A 19253-nucleotide genomic window follows, 5' to 3' on the forward strand; every position below is an offset into this window, starting at 1 on the left:
TTTCATCTTCTTCAATGATGATGAAATACCTCCAAAGGGCATGGGATCCACGAAGACTCTACATATCTCTACCCGCTGCAAAGGATATACATTGCCAGAAGTGTTAATCGACAATGGATCTATGCTAAACGTCTTGCCTCTATCCACACTTAATAGGTTGTCAATGGATAGCTCTTACATGAAGACGTGCCAAAATACAGTGAGAGTATTCGATTGTATAGAAAGGAAGGTGATAGGGAGGATTGAAATACCTCTCTTAATTGGCCTGAACACATATGAGGTAAACTTTTCGGTAATGGATATCAAACCCTTTTATAACTTCTTGTTAGGTAGGCCTTGGATTCATTCGGTTGGGGTAGTTTCATTATCACTCCACCAAAAATTGAAGTTGGTAACAAAGGGTCGCCTGGTAATGATACTGAAGAGGATATCATTATATCTATAACTAGTGATGCACCATACATAGGAGCGGATGAGGAAGCAATAGAATGTTCCTTTCGATCACTGAAATTTGTTAATCCAACTTTCATTGTTGAAGGAAACAAGATCCTAGTACCAAAAATATCCAAAACCACGAGGATGGGTCTGTAGTTGAAGGTCAAGAAGGGAGCCTTGCTAGGAAGAGGACTTAGAAAATACCTTTAAGGAAGAGTCAAGGCACCAATGCTGATGAACAAACAAGACTGCTTTGGCTTAGGGTACAAGCCAAATGCGAGACAAAAGAAGAAGAAACTGGAAAAGAAGCAAGAAATAAGAAGAGTACGACTAAGTAGGGGAGAGGTCAAATGGGAACAAATAATCTTGAAGATGATCGAGATTGTAACTTATCTCCTGATTTGTTAAGGATGGTAGAACAAGATAAGAAACAAATCCTACCTTACAAAGAGTTAGTAGAAATTGTGAGCTTAGGAGACAAGCAAGAAAAGAAAGAAGTGAATATCGGAGCTTGCATCACTGCAGAGACAAAACGAGACCTCATTGAGTTACTCCAAGAATTCAAAGATGTCTTTGCATAGTTGTATCAAGACATACCTGGTCTAAGTACTAATATCGTGGTAAATCGAATTCTCATAAAGGAAGAATGCAAGTCGGTTCAACAGAAACTTCGAAGGATGAGGCCCGACGTTCTATTGAAAATAAAAAAAGAGGTCAAGAAACAATTCGACGCTGGTTTCCTACAAGTTGTTAAATACTTAGAGTGGGTAGCCAATATAGCCTCCGTCCTTAAGAAATATGAGAAAGTATGAGTGTGTGTAAACTATAGGGATTTAAACAAAGTTATCCCGAAGGACAATTTCCCGTTGCCTCACACCGACACCTTAGTGGACAACACGACAACTTATTCACTGTTCTCATTCATAGATGGCTTCTCCAGATACAACCAGATAAAGATGCATCTTGAAGACATGGAAAAGACCACATTCTTAACCATGTGGGGAACATTTCACTATAAAGTGATGCCATTCGGACTAAAAAATGTGGGAGTGACGTATCAAAGAGTCATGGTAACTTTGTTTCATGAGATAATGCACATAGAAATCAAGGTTTATGTCGATGATATGATTGCAAAATCCTAAACAGAAAAGGAGCATGTACAAGTCTTGAGGAAATTATTTTTGAGCTTGAGAAAATTCCAGCTAAAGTTGAATCTACCAAAATGTACCTTCGGGGCCATGTAGAGAAAATTGCTAGGATTTGTAGTCGGCAAGAAAGGGATCGAGATCGACCCAGATAAAGTCAAAGCTATACAAGAGTTGCCTCCATCACGCTCTCAAAAGAAGGCCTGGGGTTTCTTAGGGAGATTAAATTACATCGCCCAATTCATTTCACAACTAAACGAGAAATGCGAACCTATATTTCGTCTTCTTAAGAAACATAATCCAAGTGCATGGGATGAGGAATGCTAGAAGACCTTCGACAAGGTCAGACATTACTTATCCAATGCCTTATTGCTGATGCCACCTATCCCAAATAAGCCACTGATATTGTACTTGGCAGTATTCAGGAATTCTATGGGATGCGTTCGTAGCCAACATGATGAGTCAAGGAGGAAAGAAAAAGCGATATATTACTTTAGTAAAAAATTTACTGAATATGAGACAAGATACTCGCCAATTGAGAAGTTGTGTTGCACCTTAATCTGGACAACCCAAAGATTAAGACAATACATGTTGTACCATACAACTTGACTCACCTCAAAAATGAATCCTTTAAAGTACAGGATGAAGTCAACTACGTTGAATGGAAGAATGGCTCAATGACAAATTCTGCTCTCTGAATTTGATATAATCTATGTAAAACCAAAAGGCAGTAAAGGGGAGTGCAATAGCGAACTTCCTAGCTAGCAGAGCTCTAGAGGATTACGACCCTTTAAATTTTGATTTTCTAAAGGAGGATCTGATGTATGTTGCAACCACTGAAGAAGGTGCTCAAGAAGAATATCCCTGGAAACTAAATTTTGATTGGGCCTCAAACACTATGGGTAATGGAATCGGGGCAGTCCTGGTATCCCTAGACAGAGATCATTATCCTTTTTACTAGTAAACTGGATTTTGATTGCACAAATAACATGATAGAATACGAAGCATGTATCATGGGTATCCGTACAACCATAGAACTCAAGATCAAGGTATTAGAGGTATATGGGGATTATGCACTAGTGATCTGTCAACTCAAAGGTGAATGGGAGACGAGAGATCTCAAGTTGATCGATTATCGAAGGCTAGTCCTTGAATTAATTAAGGAGTTTGATGACATCACCTCCTACTACCTTCCGTGAGATGAAAATCAGATGGCCAACGCCTTAGCTACCGTAGCATCCATGGTCAAAGTGAACAAACAAGAGGATGTGAAACCTATCTAGACGAGTATATATGAGGCTCCAGCCCCATTGTTATAACATTGAGGAAGAAGAAAGGGATGATCACCCTTGGTACGACGACATATTGTACTATGTAAAGAACTGTGAATACCCTAATCAGGCAACCGAGAATGATAAAATGACACTAAGAAGGCTGGCCAACGAGAATGTCCTAGATGGAGAGATCCTATACAAAAGAAGAAATGATTAGTTGCTACTAAAATGTGTGAACGCTATTGAGGCCAAGAAAATTTTGGAAGAAGTCCAGGAGGGTGTTTGCGGAACACATGTTAATAGTTTTATAATGGACAGACAAATCATGAGATTCCAATATTATTGGTCCATCTTGGAAGGGGATTGTATTAGTTATGCCAAGAGATATCATAAGTGCTAAATTTATGGAGACAAAATTCATGTGCCTCATTCACCTCTTCATGTTATAACTTCTCCATGGCCTTTCTCTATATGGGGCATGGATGTCATTGGGCCGATCTTGCTAAAAGCTTCTAATGGGCATCGATTCACCTTTGTGGTCATCGATTACCTCACCAAGTGGGTACAGGCTGCTTCCTATGCTCATGTCACAAAGTTAGCAGTCAGCAAATTCTTGAAGAAAGAGATCATATGTCAGTATGAAATACTAGAAAGGATCATATCTGACAATGCATTAAATTTGGACAACAGTACGATAGCAGAGGTTTGTAATCAATTCAAGACCAAACATCACAACTCATCACCATATCGCCCAAAAATGAATGGTGTAGTGGAAGCAACCAATAAGAACATTAAGAAGATCATGGGGAAAATGATAGAAACTTATAAAGATTGACATGAGAAGTTATCATTTACCCTCTATGCTTATCGAGCATCTGTCAGAACCTCTATTGGGGCAACGCCTTTCTCATTGGTTTATGGAATAAAGGCAGTTTTGTCCACTGAAGTCGAGATTCCTTTTCTCCGAGTTTTGTCAGAGTTGAAGTTAGATAAAGAAGAATGGATCTAATCTTGATATGATTAGTTAGATTTGATCGAAGAGAAGAGGCTAAAAGCTATCCGTATGGTCAGATGTACCAAAAACGAATGATGCGAGCTTGTGACAAAAATGTTCGCCCTAGAGAATTCCTTGAGGGGAACTTGATATTGAAAGAGATCCTGTCCATACAAAAAGACTTCAAAGGAAAATGAATGTCGAATTAGGAAGAACCTTATGTGCTAAAGAAAGTTTTTTCTAGAGGAGCATTGATTCTCACCAAGATGAATAGAAAAAGCCTGCCCAATCCTGTGAATTCGGATTCAGTGAAGAAATACTTTACCTAAAAAAAGGGGGGAGAGGCCAAGGCAAAAACCCGCGAAGGGCACCTTGAGGCAAAAGGGGTTTTGAGTTGAAAAATCGAAAAAGGGCGGTTCAAATTTTGATCAAAGATGGGGCATGTGGTAGTCTTATCCCCTCAGAAGTAACAAGGAGGGGAAACTTTGCATATTGAAGCATTAATGGAGTACTCTAAACCTCCTAGACAAATATTAGGCTCAAAATCATCCTCAAGAAGTTTGTGCAGAGATGCTCATGCTGTGATATTTGGGCCACCTAATTTCATCTTACTCATTTTGTATTTTAGTAATGTTTGTTATTTTGATTAATCTTTTCATTTTGAGCTTTACTCCCAATAAATTTCAATCTTGTCCATTGTTACAACCGTTTTCAAGCATTCTTTACATTGAAATAACGATTAATTTACTAACAATATCTAAGTAAAAGGATTTCTGTATATTGCTCTGAAAGGTTTATAAATAGTATAAGGACCTGAAACAGGACCACTAGTTAGGACTAGCCAAATCTAAGGGTTGGAAATATCTGGGAACGAATAGTCTAAATTGTGATTACTTCTTCGGGTTTCCTGTCAAAAATATCAGATCTGAACAAGAAGGTATGATAACATATAAGTGATAAAACCTTAACGAATAACGAGCAATGTCAACCTAAGCACTAAAAAGGGATCATTCTAAGAAATGTCATTCTGCATTCATACAAATATCATTCATATACATCTAGTTAGGAGCATTTGATTCATTCTGATCATAACATCCTAATCGCTTGGCATAGAATATAGGCCTATGAAATGGATTCTACAGGTCCTATTCCCTAGAGAACGGCGTAACAGATCAATGAAACCACAAATCTTATATCCCTAAAGTTACAGTGGGCCGGATTGAATCTGGCATAACAAATTTTATCTCCCTAAAGCTACAGTGGAGCAAGATAAAGCTGCAAATCCTATATCCTTGAAGTTGTAGTGAATCAGATTAAAGCTACAATTTCTATACCCGTGAAGTTGTAGTGGGTTGGAATGAAACTACGATGGCGAATCTTATCTCCCTGAAGTTACAGTAAAACAAGATGAAGCTGCAAATCTCATATCCTTGAAGTTGCAGTGGGTTTGATTGAATCTACCATAGCGAATCTTATCTCCCTGAAGTTGTAGTGAAGCAGATTAAAGCTACAAATCCTATACCCCTAAAGTTGCAGTGGATCAGATTGAATCTACTACAACAAATCTTATCTCTTTGAAATTGCAATGGAGCAAGATGAAACCGTGATACTAGATCATACCTTCTTAAAGTTAGAGCAAAGCAGATACAGTAAAGTAGAGTAACCAAGGAACTGAAAGAGTTGGTTGCTTGAAAAAGAGAAATACTAGAGAAGTCGAGATTCAGCGGGATCAAACAGAATTGGTTTTCTTTTGAGGTCTTTGCTCCCTTTCCGTTACACGACAACGAGCAAAGAGGGGTAGCTATAATGGCCCAAATCTGTCTGGCCCAAACAAAAACAAAAAAACCAAAAATAAATAAATAAAGTCAAAATTACAAGCCCAATTTACCCTAAATACCAAATCTGCTAACCTAAAAACCCTAAAAGCCCAAAGCCCAAAACCTAAAACCTAAGCAAGAAACCTTAGCCACCTCTAACTCCAGCCGCCACCGCTCCTTTGCTTTGCCACATCAGCGGGCATGCCTTTTAAAGTCCCCACACCCCGAGGTCTACCTCCTCTGCCACCATTTCACCAAAATGGCAAGGGGCACCCTTTTCCACCACTATTGACTCGGCCACTTACCACAAATACCTGCAAAAGAGAAAGAAAATAAAGCAGAGAACAAAAAACAAAAAGAGCAGAAACAATGAAAAATAAAATAAAAATGAATAATATGTAATATATTTGGCTATAAAATTCATAACAACGAGATGTAATTTTTTTCAAACAAAAAAAGCAATCAAATACAAAAAAAAAAGTTGAAACAAAAGGTAATTCCTTTTTTATATTTCCTAGAAAATATATATATAACAAAATATTTAGTTTTTTTGTGTTTACCTGTCAAACACCGTTGTAGAACCTCTTCCTCCGACTCAAGAAGCCTCGGAATCCTCTAGGGTTCCGTTGAGGGCCTCGTCGAAAAGGGGAAAAATCGAAAGGTTTCTATGTTTTCGGCAAAACTTTGACTATTTTTTGAGGATTTGAACCCCAAATCTGCATTATGTATGAAAAGGGTTAAAAGGGCAGTTTTTTTAATTTTTTGGCCACCGTAGGCGGCGGTCATTGCCGCCGATGACCGGTGGCTGCGGCGGTGGTCCACCGTCTTTGTGGCCGGAGGGAGGGAGAGGGTTTGAGAAAAAAAAGAAAAAGGAAGTGTTTTTTTTAACTGATGCAAAAAATGATTTTTTTAACTTATATAGCCCCTTCAAAACGACGTCGTTTTGGGCTTGGCTTCAGACGCCCAAAACTGCGTCGTTTCAAAGTCGACCCGAATAATCTGACCCGACCCCGTAGGATCTGCGTGTTTTCGCTTGGAGGGGGTAATTTCCATTTTGGTACTTCCGCTTTTTTGTTCATTTTTATTTTCGTCCTACTCCTTTTTTTAAGTTTTTTACCCCTTAATTTTAATTTCCTTGTAAATAGGTCCTTTGACCCACTCTTGAACTAAGGAAATGACATGAAGTTGGGATAATTTCTCTTTGGGTCCTTAAACTTTTCTATTCTTTTTTAATTTAATCCTTTATCTTCTATTTTCTCATAATTTAGACGTTAAATTTTCTTATATTTTTCAATTTAGTCCTTCATTTCCTCATTTCTTATTTATTTCGCAATTTATTCTTTAAGTTCATTTAAGTTTCAATTTAATCCTCATTTATTTAATTCTACCTCTTTATTTCTGTTTTTATTATTTTATCCCTAAAATTTTATTATGGTTTCGATTTAATCTTTTTCATTTAATCTTGCCTTTTCTATGTATTTAATTTTCAGCATTTTAATTCATTATTTATATTTTATCCTTTAATTTAAATAACTTGCATTTTATCCTTAAGTTTCTTAATTATCTCATTTTAGTTTTTTTGTTTTTATTTATTAATATTTTTTAATGTTGATGTTATTGTTAAATGATTATTTTTGCTAATTAATATTTTATTTTGTCATCACTAATATTACACAACCATGATCATAACATTATCATACTTTTTATTATTTTACTACTAATGTTCCACTTATTATTTTACTATTATAGCCATTATTAAATAATATTATTAATCGGCTAAAAATTATTCCAACTACCACTTGTTATTATTTTGTTATCATTTTTTGACCACGTAAGCTATTCTATACTATTTTTGCCATTTCCATATTATGCAACATGTTTAAATATTCGTTTATTTTTGTACCAACACTTGAATAAATTAATCGCATATTGCATTAAACGTTATATTCATTTTTACCTGATGCATAAAAAAGGAATTTTTTAAAACCGAGGCAATGTTTTTATTTAGGGATTCGAGAAATAGTGCCCTAACTTACGGGGTATGACTTTCTCCTTGAACCAAGATAAATGAGCATCCTTTTAAATTTCAAAATATACAAGACTTAGGTAATAATCAAATAACGTGAATCCTTATTTTCCAGAATTTGAGATATCGTGCCCTAACTCACAGGACATGATCATTTTCTCAATTGACTCGAAATAAGAAGGCTCTTTCCATAAAATTCAATTTAGTTTGAAATCATGCAAGAAGGGGATTGTATCTTAAATTTTCTTTGAATTTTCAATTCTCGACACTAAGACATCAAGTAATCAATTAGGTACCAATTTTGGGCATTATAAGGGTGCTAGTTCTTCCACATATGTAACCGACTCCCTAACTCATTTCTCAGATTTTGTAGACTGAAAATTATTGTTTTAATAAATCTAAGATTTTATTAGAATGATCAAGTTTTGAGGTGATCCAATCGCACCTAAATAAAATGGATTGGCGGCGACTCCGTTTTCATTTTAAAATAAAAAGTCGATTTCAAAAAAGGTTTTGACAAGTTTAGTACACTGCAAATTAAGGGAATTGATGCATTGTCAATCACACCTTATCAACAAAAATGGGTAATGAAAATGCTAGGTTATGAATACTACATCACATATAAGAAGGGTAATCAGAATAAGGTGACTGATGCATTGTCAAGGAGGCCACATGAACAAGAAGGGTAGTTGTTGGAGTGCACATGTAGTATTTCCTGATTAGATGTATGTAGTAGGGTGATAAAGTATTATTTGGTTAATTCGAAATTGCAACAATTGTGTCAAGAACTTCAACAACAACCTCAAATGCATTCCAAATATACTTGGGATTGTCAAGTACTCATGAAGAAAGGAAAAGCAATTGTGGGCAACAATTCCAGTATCAGAAATGAATTGTTTGAATATTTTCATAGTGGCTTATTGGGAGGACTCTTGGGTGCACGTGCCGCAAGGCACAGAATGTTAGGACAACTGTATTGGAAAGGACTTTCTAAAGATGTAAGGCAATGGGTTTGAGAATGCCCTAATTTTTAGAAGTGCAAAGCTGATCTTTCAGCCTCCCCGTGACTTTTACAACCACTCCCAATTCCTACTCGAGCTTGGGCAGCCATCAGTATGGACTTTGTAGAAGGCTTATCCAACTCAAAAAGGAAAAATACCATATTGGTAGTAGTGGACAGACTGACCTAATATGGTCACTTCTTGTCCCTTTCTCATCTCTTCATCGTACTAATTGTAGCTCAAGAATATTTGGTGCAGATTTACAAGTTACATGGTATTCCATAATCAATTGTTTCTGATCGAGACAATTTTTGTGAGCAATTTTTGGCAGGAACTATTCAAGCAGCTTGGTACTCGATTGCACTTATCCACGGCTTACCATCCCCAAATAGATGGCCAAACTAAAGTCTTAAACAAATGTTTAGAGGGGTATTTGAGTTGTATGACTGGTGAGTGTCCAGGAGAATAGTTGTTATGGTTACCTTTGGCAGAATGGTGGTATAACACCACCTATCATTTAGCAATACAAACAACTCCCTATGAGGCACTCTATGGTCAAAGTCCTCCACTCTATTTACCTTATTTAGCTGGCTCCTCTCCTGTGGCTTCAGTTGATCATAGTCTTCAGAATCGAGAAGAAATTAGGAAACTCCTCCAGTTTCATCTAAAAAGAGCCCAAGAAAGAATGAAACAACCAGCTGACAGGAAGAGATTTGATCGTGAATTTGATGTTGGTGACTTGGTGTATCTGAGACTACAACTATATAGACAACACCACTATAAGGAAGATGAGAAACCAAAAGCTTTCTCCCAAGTACTTTGGACCCTTCGTGGTGGAGGCTAAGGTTGGACCGGTTGCATACAAGCTAGCTTTGCTAGCAGGATCTTGCATTCATCCCACTTTTCACGTGTCCCAACTTAAGAAACACATTGGTAAGGCCTTTAATTCACCTCTGTTGCCTCTAGTGGGTACTGATGAAGCTCTCAACAAGGAACTGTTAAGAATCCTTGATAGAAGAATGGTGAGAAAAGGTGATCATGCTACTAAGAACTTATAGGAACTTCAACAACAATATCAAACTTTTGATCCTTAAGGACAAGGATCTAGTTCCAGAAGGGAGCAATTGTTGTGGAATAAATGAGAAAGTCAAACAACAGTCACATCATTTGAATATCTGTTTATTTCAGTTAATCTTTTATTTAGTTGTAAACATTGCGTTTTAGTTAATTTTAATAATACTGTGCGTTTAGGTAGGGTGGAATGAGTATTGTCTAAAACGGGGCGTTTGAAACTAAGGAACCGTTTCATGAAACGGTGCGTATCAAGCTGTTTAGTTACTGGCTGTATTCGAACCGTTATTTTTCTATTTAGCCACGAAAGCAGTTATAAAATTGGAAATCTGTTTTCTCACTCTTTCTTCCTCACTTCTCTCGCGCTCTCTTCTTCCTTCTTCTCTTTGATTATTTTTCTTCTTCAAATTCCAACCGTATCATTTGACTTGAGAAATTTTTTACCCTAATTTCAATTTGTATGAATGAAATTTATCCACCTAAATAAATAAATAAGATTTCGATAAATCTTGATAAAGTAAGTTTATTTTAAAGGTTAGGCATTTAAGTATAAAATAACTAGTGGTAAATCTCGGGTTTGGGGAAGCCAAATGTCATCATCTTTCATATAGTTTGCTTCAATTTTACGGTAAATGCAAGGGTTTCTATGTTTTTGATGATTGAGCGAATCGATGTGTCAGTGGAAATCTGTGTCCCACCTCATCCCACCACCGGTGGCTGTGGCCTGGCGGTTGCGGTGGCGGTGGGGTCAAATGTTCATCAAATCCATTTGCCAACACCTCACGTGACAACTCCTTATTCACATTCAGTCCAGTAGGCCCTCCCCTGCTTGCATATAGTCAACAGTTATAATTACAACTTACAAGACTAAACAATTTTGATGCACCGACTTTAATTTCATTTCCTCGAATGTACATAACTGATTTCCATTTCTTTCTAGTAATTTGAGAAGTTTATTGGTGCATTGAGTTTCAAAATTATAAAATTTATGAACATTTTTGCTTATATTATCTTAAGAAAATTATTCCACACTCTTAAATTTCACAGATAACATCTTAAATAATTATCCTCTTTTTATCACATTATCGATAAATCAATAATAATGTAGAATTAGGTAAGTATAGAATTAGTTGACTTAGGCTTATCATTTGAATTGACATCTCCCACAGGAAAAGAAATATAGTATTTTGATTATTAAATTAAAGTAATATGTTGAAATTAAGGTTCCAGCTAAGTTGAAGAAACCCAGCAAAACCTAAAAGAATAAAGTGCAAAGAGACAAATCAGGCTTTCATTTGACTAGAAGCATGGATTCCATTTCCCCCAACTTTCTCCATCATATATATATTCATGGTAATTGCCAAATTGGATATTATTGGCTGCCCAACTATATGATAAACAAAGGGATTTATAGACTGTCCCTCTCAGATCCAACCCAAAGCTACAACATTTATGATAGGAGTGGTGAGAATGAGGACCACTTGCTTTCTGTATGTATGCATGTGAAACTGTCATAAAAACTTTAAAAAAAAAAAAATTCAAAACTCAACTGTCTAATAAATTGATTATAATCCAATGCCACATTTTATTTTTACAGTTTTAGTAGAGATGTCGGGTTTCAATAGATTTTGGCTCTTCCTTTTTCTTTCATTTTCTAATATAAATGCTGTGCTAATGGAAACAAAGTTGTGTGAAAACAAAGCTCTCAATTTTCAAAAAATGGAGAACAAAAGGGGCAGTGATAGACGTCCAAACCCCTTTCTTCATCCAATTCCATTTTAATTTAAGGGTGAAAAGAAAAGGAAGCAACCAAGAAAAAGCTCTAATCAATGGCGGGATAGCAGGAGGCAATATATAAATATATTCTAGTGAAGGAAAGAGTGAATGAGTGGATTATAAGCTTTAGGTGGAAGCAATTATCATAACGCGGAAAACGCGTGGAATGCGCCGAATATTAGTTAACCGCGACAGCCTTTACCTCATCAACTAACAAGAAATTCCTTTTTCTTTTTTATTAGTTCTATAAATTAATAAAAAAGAATGGACCACTACCTAGTGTAGCTTTTTCCTGCCCCGGTTCTTATAAAAACTACGTACTTCTTTGTTTAGATTGTGTCCTCAAAATAGCTTTCCTTTCCTTTCCAGGGAGTCCAGAAACAGGTAAGTTACTCTTTTAGTCAAAGATGCTCTGGTATCACAATTCTATCAAGTTCTGTAGTTGGTTTTAGTGACTAACCAATGGTTTATTTATGAGTGACGTTCAGATATGGGAAAACCAGTGATGAAGCTTCATTTGATTATTGGAGTTTTGGCTGTTTTGGCTGTTTCCCTGGTGAATGCTGAAGATCCATACTTGTATTACACTTGGACTGTCACTTATGGCACTCGTTCTATTCTTGGAGCTCCCCAGCAGGTATATATTTATAGGGAATCTGTTTTTTTTTTGGAATGTTGAAAGTAAAGGCTATTGATGTGGATCTGATTTTGGGGTTCTAAAAAGTTGTGTGTATTTTTTGCAAGGTCATCCTTATCAATAATCAGTTTCCTGGGCCAAAACTTGATGTGGTGACTAATAACAACATTATCTTGAATCTCATTAACAAGCTTGATCAGCCTTTCTTGTTGACATGGTGGGTCTCTCATATCCTTATCTCACATTGGCTCGTCTGATTTATATACTTTCATTCTTGCTGTTGTTCACAACCTCAACTAAGAAATTATCAATGGATATCTCTAAAATTGTGACTTGTCTTCTTCTTCCCTGTAAATTTTAACTTCATCTCAATTTTGTTGAACATAACAATGAAAGATGAAACTTCCAGACCAGGAAACGTCTGTGTTTTTCTGCAGTAACGTTTGATGGCCGCTTAAAAATGACTTGATTCTTTTTGCAACTTTAAACCCTGACTTTTCCGTTGTTTTCCTGTGTTCACCTGATTATGCTATATAGAATCATGCCATTTTTTCAATGATAAATGGGGGATTGGTCTGATCACAACAGGAATGGCGTAAAGCAAAGGAAGAACTCATGGCAGGATGGAGTGTTGGGAACCAATTGCCCTATCCCTCCAAACTCAAACTATACCTACAAGTTCCAAGCCAAGGATCAGATTGGGTCCTACACATATTTCCCATCAACTCTAATGCATAGAGCTGCTGGAGGATTTGGAGCACTCAATATATACCATAGAAGTGTGATCCCAATTCCTTATGCAAATCCTGATGGAGATTTCACTTTACTTATTGGTGACTGGTACAAGACCAGCCACAAGGTTAGTTTTCACACTTCTCATTTGTTAAGATTTTCTGGCCATGCACCAAGTTTTTCCCTGCCATATATACTTCACTCATAATATAATTGTTTTGTTTTTTACAGGCACTGCAGCAAACTTTGGACTCTGGAAAATCTCTTCCCTTTCCCCATGGAGTCCTTATAAATGGGCAGACTAAAACCACCTTTACTGGAGAACAAGGTCATCCATAACTTAGTATTCCTATTTCCTATCACGTTTAATTGCTTATAATTCATTGCATTTAGATTAATTTATTCAATACGATTAAATGAAGATTCCTCTTACATTTTCCAAAAGGGAATCATGCCTTTACTGAATAAGTTTTATTTGTGGTGTTTCAGGCAAAACTTACATGTTCAGAATCTCAAATGTTGGATTGTCCACCTCACTGAACTTCAGGATTCAGGGCCATTCGATGAAGTTGGTTGAGGTCGAAGGCTCTCATGTAATTCAGAACTTATATGACTCTCTTGATGTGCATGTGGGACAATCCGTGACTGTCTTAGTAACCTTAAATCAACCACCAAAGGACTACTACATTGTTGCATCCACAAGATTTACAAGGACTGTTCTCACTGCAACTGCGGTGTTGCACTATTCAAACTCGCAAACCGCAGTTTCTGGACCGCTACCAGCTGCGCCTGCTTACAAATATCATTGGTCAATGCAGCAGGCAAGAACATATAGGTACTAGTTGACGGAAGATCGTATTGGCTTCTTGTGTTTGATGCAACACTTCATTCTTGAACTTGGATAGAAAATGATCTTATCTGATTATTCTTTTCTTCATTTCCTTGAAGGTGGAATTTGACATCTAATGCAGCGAGGCCTAATCCTCAGGGTTCATTCCATTATGGGAAGATTACACCAACCAAGACGATTGTCTTGGCCAACTCAGCATCTTATATAAATGGAAAGCTGCGGTATGCAGTGAATGGTGTCTCCTATGTTAATGCGGATACCCCTCTGAAGCTCGCTGATTACTTTAATATTCCGGGAGTTTTTAGCATGAACGCCGTTCAAGGCGTTCCTTCAGGTGTTGCCGCAACTGTTGCTACCTCCGTTATGCCAACTAATCTCCATGATTTTCTGGAAGTTGTCTTTCAGAACAACGAAAACGCCATGCAATCTTGGCATCTTGACGGTTATGATTTTTGGGTTGTTGGGTGAGTCACAGTGCCATGTTAGTTGTTCTATTTCATTTCTCTTGCTGAATATGTTCTTACCATTTCTAATACTACAATACATACAGTTTTGGCTCTGGACAGTGGAGTCCAAAGAAAAGAAGAACCTACAATCTAGTTGATGCTCTTACGAGACACACAACTCAGGTAATGCCACCTCAAGAACCGAAAACAACTGTTTTTATTGAGCATTGCTTGCAGTTTATGCCTATTAAATTTCTGTATTATGTAACAAATGTTTCAAATTTTACCCACATTAGAAATGCCATACAACTTTTGATCAAACCAATGTCCTTTTCCTCTTGTAACTTATTGACCATAATTGCAATTGGCATTTTAGCATGTTAAGAACAATTCGAAGATAATACCTATTTAGGCCATCTCCATAAACAATCTTTTCCTGCTACTGATGCTTTCGTTTCGGCAGGTGTATCCAAATTCATGGACAGCCATATTGGTGTCCCTGGACAACCAGGGTATGTGGAACATGAGGTCTGCATCATGGGAAAGGCAATATCTGGGGCAACAATTTTATCTGAGAGTCTGGAATCCTGTTCGGAGTCTTGCTAACGAATACGACATTCCTTCTAATGTCTTACTCTGCGGTAAAGTAGTTGGGCGCCACCCTTAGCCAGCCGGTATGCCCCTAGTGGCTATTATCTGTTACCAGTCATCAGAGTTTGACTGCTGATAAAATAGATTGAGAGAGAAGAAATTGGATTGAAATGTTTGGCCTTTATTCATTTGTATATCTTAGAAGCAATAGACTAAAATTATCTATTCCGATAGTTATTACTTTATTACTCTTCAATTCGTGTTCTGCAAACAGTTAAAATTATGAGGTTTTGTAAAATTAATCATTTTCTTTTAAGTATTAGGTGTGCAATTTTATATATATTATTTTATTGAGTATGAGTCCTATTTTAGTTAAATTTGAGAAATAATCTTTCAGTTAAACTCTGTTTATTTGTTTCAATTAAACTCGATTAGTTTAGATTATTTTATTATTATTTGACCTATGAATTTAGCCTATAAATAGATTTTTTTACAAAAATATACCCATTAGAGATTAGAACTCATAACACATTTAGAGAATTTTGTGTTCACGTTTTGAGGGTTCTTTATTTTTGGGGTTTAGTTTTTATCTCTATCTTTTGTACTCTTCGTTCTTTTGTCATTATAGTAAAATTATCTTTACTCATGGTTTTTTATCCTCTTTGGAGAGATTTTTTCACGTTAAATTTGTGTGTTCAATTTCTTAATTTCTTTCGCTATTTTTACTTGTTTGTTAGTTAACCGAGTCGATTCCTAACATATATATAAATCAACTTACCAAATATTCACAGTTATTTCTAATATATTTTCATCTTCTATACAATTACTAGAGTTATTTATAATCTCTTTCCATCATCAAATAGGAGAATAAATGTACTTTATCACCCTCGAACTCACATCCTTCCATTCGATAAAAATGCAACTCAATTGATTTTTATATAGCTTTTATACACTAAAAAATGTTATATAAATTTAGCACTTTTTCGTAATAAAATTTTCATATAAATCATTGAAAATAATTTTCATCATTTAATATTTTAAATGCATTTGATAATCATTTTAATTTTTACTTAATATAGAATTTTTAAAATAAATATTAAAAAGATAAGTTTTATCACTTAATTTAGAAAATATTAAGTCGATTTTATTTTATTAAATTTAGATATAAATTATTTTTTGTAAAAACGAGATATTCAAATTATGATATTTATCTTTCACTCAAAACTATCCAAAATAATATAAAATATTATATTAATAAAAGGGAGAGATCTACTTACACCGATGTAAAACTACACCTTCCGTAACTTTTACATGATTAATATTTTAGCAATTCAACCGTTATATGTCATACTCTATTCATATTGATTATGCATACTACGATTGGCATAGATTAAAATTTTCTCACTTTTCGTTTTATGTAAATAAAACTTTCAACTATTAAATATATATTAATCTAAACAAAATTTTAGATTGATATGATAAAAATATTAGATCGATTTAAAAATTACATGTATGAGAAACACCAAATATATTAATAAATTCAACAGTATGATTTTTTTTTTAATTTTAGAAATATTAATAAAATAAAATTTATTTTATTTCGAAAAAATGACATGGACCAATAGATTTTCGACATGTGGCACTTAAAATCCACTCAACATAAGTTTAACGGTCTGTCAAGAGTCTTAACGAGAATGACAATTCAAAAAGTCCAATTGATTGTTATTTTTGGATTAAAGATCTAATTAATTGCACTTTTCAATAAAGGGCTCAATTATTTTCAAATTATTTTCCAAGGGCTATTTTAGTAGTTTAGTCTATTGTGAAGTCATTTAAAGAAATTTTATTTAAATAGGAGTGAAAAAATTATATAATAAATATATTTTAAAATTTTAATTTTAAGGATCAAAGGAAGCTTTAATTTAAATGATAAATACATTGAAAATTATGGTGTTTTGGGTTCAAATCCCATTAATCACATTTTCTAGATTTCACATGATTAAAATGACAAAATATTCTCACATTAGTGTTTATTATTGGTATAATGATTTAATGGGCTCTCCAAGTCATTTTAGCTATCTACTTAATTGTTCACTTTTTTTTAGTCCTTAAACTTACGTTTTTTATCAAATCATCTCAAAATAGATAGAAAATTTAACATTTTTTTTAACTTTCCTTACATGGCATACATGACATACATGTGGATTGCCACGTGCATGACACGTCAACATTTAATTAATTTTTTTAAAATTAAAAATAAAAATCATTAAAATTCTTTAAAATGTATAAAAATATAAAAAATTATTCTAAACTTACATTTTCTTTACCAAATTATGAAAAATTTAACATTTGCAAACATACTACCCTCCCAAAAGACGATCCAATAAGCTCCTCAATAAGACAATGAGAACCTTGGCAAACACAAATAGACAATCCAAGCTTTCATGCATTTGGATCCGTGATCAATCCATTAGAATCTTTGGTACCACCAAATCAAACCCACCATTAAACTAGGTTTAATTATGCTCTTAATCTCTAAATTTTTTTGTACATTTGAAACTTTACTTTTAATCTTAAGAGTTTAGTCTTTTGATTTAAAGTCGAAATTTAATTGATAATAATACTAAAAGAATTCAGTACAATTAAAACATATCCACAAGTATTTTAAATAATAATTACAAACTTAAATCCACAAGAATTTGAAGACATCCCAATTAAAGCCAACTAAAAGCTATATCTCTTTTAGCTGTGTATACTGCCAACTTACTCATTTGCCTCCATTAACAGATGTTGTAACGCTACAGAAATATAAGATGTTAGAATTTTAAAATTGATATAAATTAGTTCTAGCATTAATAGTTAAGAGTTTAATAAATTTTCTAGAGAACTAAGGCTCAAATTCTACCTTTTTCTCACTTTTCCCTTTAATTTTCTTCATTTAAGGAACTAAAATTAAAGTAACTTATGTATCATTTGTGGTAAAATATGACCATAAGATGGACATTAAGCTAATGACTAAGTTTCATCCTTTCCATTCCTTTGATTTTAGGTTCAAGTCATGTTGGTTTTACTTCCTTTCCTTTATTATTGCTTAATTTCAGACAAAAAGAGTTAATTGCTAAACAACCTTTATTATTTTCCTAGTCCAACTAATAAACCACTTCCTAATACAATTAGGATTTCCTATTCGATTCTAACTCAAATTGAAACCCTCATTCTCCCTATTTATTCTTAATTTTCTCTGGAAACCCTATTTTGCAAAATTCTTTTAAAGATCTTACAAGAAATTTAGCTCTTAAATCTTAACTTCGCAATCAAGTCCAAATCAAATCGTTTATCATCAATCGTTGAATTCGTACCATCAACCTCTAGATTCCTATTAAGATCGGTAACTCTTTCTTGTTTCCCAATATCTAGATCCCATCAATTTTGGAAAATTATTGTTTTCGTTAAATCTTTCATTTGTTACGAATCTTTTACAATCTTGCCGAAAAACTCCCTAAATCTTGAAATCTGTCATTAATTCTCGTGTTTTTGTCAATAGAAAGACTCGTGTAGGTAATCCGGATCATACCTGGACATGAGGACCATCGTACGAGACCACGAAAGTCAAGTGTGTGTTCTTTTATGAAAAATCAAGTCAAAATTCAAACCTGCCCAATTGCACACGGCCTACCACACGGGCGTCTAGTCATTCCGTGTGGATCACATGGCCTCAAACACGACCATGTTCTTCTATAATCATTCGCACCTTCGCTTCCCACACAACCTGGGGCATCGCACATGGTCTGGTCACACGGCCGCGTGGCCCCTACACCTTACCTATTCGCTTCATACACGGCCTAGGGTGCCGCATACGGTCCTATGGCCACTGCACCTCACTTATTTGAATCGCATACAGCCTGGGGCTTCGTACACAGTCCGGTCACACAGTCGTATGGCCCTTGAAACTCAAAAATTATAATTTTGTCTCAACTTTTATTACTTTATTCAAATATATACCTGATTCAAATTTTAATGGCATTTAGAGAACTAGATTATGCAATTAAGTCCTAAATTAGGAATAGAACAACGAGATATATGGATAATTGAACTTATATATGTGGTTACTCTTGATTGATTGAACCATGAATGACTTTACATATTATTTGTATAAATACCCAATTGAATAACTCATATGCCTTAAATGGTAGACATATTGAATGCTTAAATTGATAGTGAATGGTATTGATTTGCAAAGAGATAGAACATTTAATATTACAATGTTTGAATGCTTTTGAATTAATTATAATGCTTTTCCATGGGTTGGGTTGATATGATTGGAGGAAGAATCGGTAGTATATCTGCATTTAATCATTTGTTTTGTACTCACAGTTACAGCAGATTCCAACTGTGACGGCCTCGCTGTGTACCCACAGTTATAGTAGATCCTAACTATGACGTTTTCACTCTGCTCTC

General features: G+C 35.0%; 1 protein-coding gene across 2 annotated transcripts; it reads left to right on the forward strand.

Moving 5' to 3' along the window:
- The first annotated feature begins 11769 nt into the window (after nt 1-11769).
- LOC105803881 (L-ascorbate oxidase homolog) lies at nt 11770-15111 on the forward strand. Of its 2 annotated transcripts, XM_012636295.2 has the most exons (9): nt 11770-11923; nt 12028-12176; nt 12284-12393; nt 12765-13035; nt 13140-13236; nt 13398-13743; nt 13857-14222; nt 14309-14387; nt 14668-15111. In XM_012636295.2, exons 2-9 carry the CDS (start codon nt 12030-12032, stop codon nt 14869-14871), a joined length of 1620 nt encoding a protein of 539 aa, XP_012491749.1. In that variant the 5' UTR covers nt 11770-11923; nt 12028-12029; the 3' UTR covers nt 14872-15111. The 2 variants fall into 2 exon arrangements, with proteins under 2 accessions (XP_012491749.1, XP_012491751.1); XM_012636297.2 differs by lacking the exon at nt 11770-11923 and having other exon boundaries at nt 12157-12176; nt 12714-13035.
- Nucleotides 15112-19253: the final 4142 nt, after the last annotated feature.

The sequence above is a fragment of the Gossypium raimondii genome, chromosome 11 (genome assembly GCF_025698545.1).
Source record: "Gossypium raimondii isolate GPD5lz chromosome 11, ASM2569854v1, whole genome shotgun sequence".
NCBI lineage: Eukaryota > Viridiplantae > Streptophyta > Magnoliopsida > Malvales > Malvaceae > Gossypium > Gossypium raimondii.

Coding starts and splice junctions, on each gene's coding strand:
- LOC105803881 (XM_012636295.2), top strand. CDS start 12,030: ATGGGAAAACCAGTGATGAAGCTTCATTTGATTATTGGAGTTTTGGCT. Junction 13,744..13,856: donor CAGCAGGCAAGAACATATAG/GTACTAGTTGAC, acceptor ATTTCCTTGAAG/GTGGAATTTGACATCTAATG. Junction 14,223..14,308: donor TATGATTTTTGGGTTGTTGG/GTGAGTCACAGT, acceptor CAATACATACAG/TTTTGGCTCTGGACAGTGGA.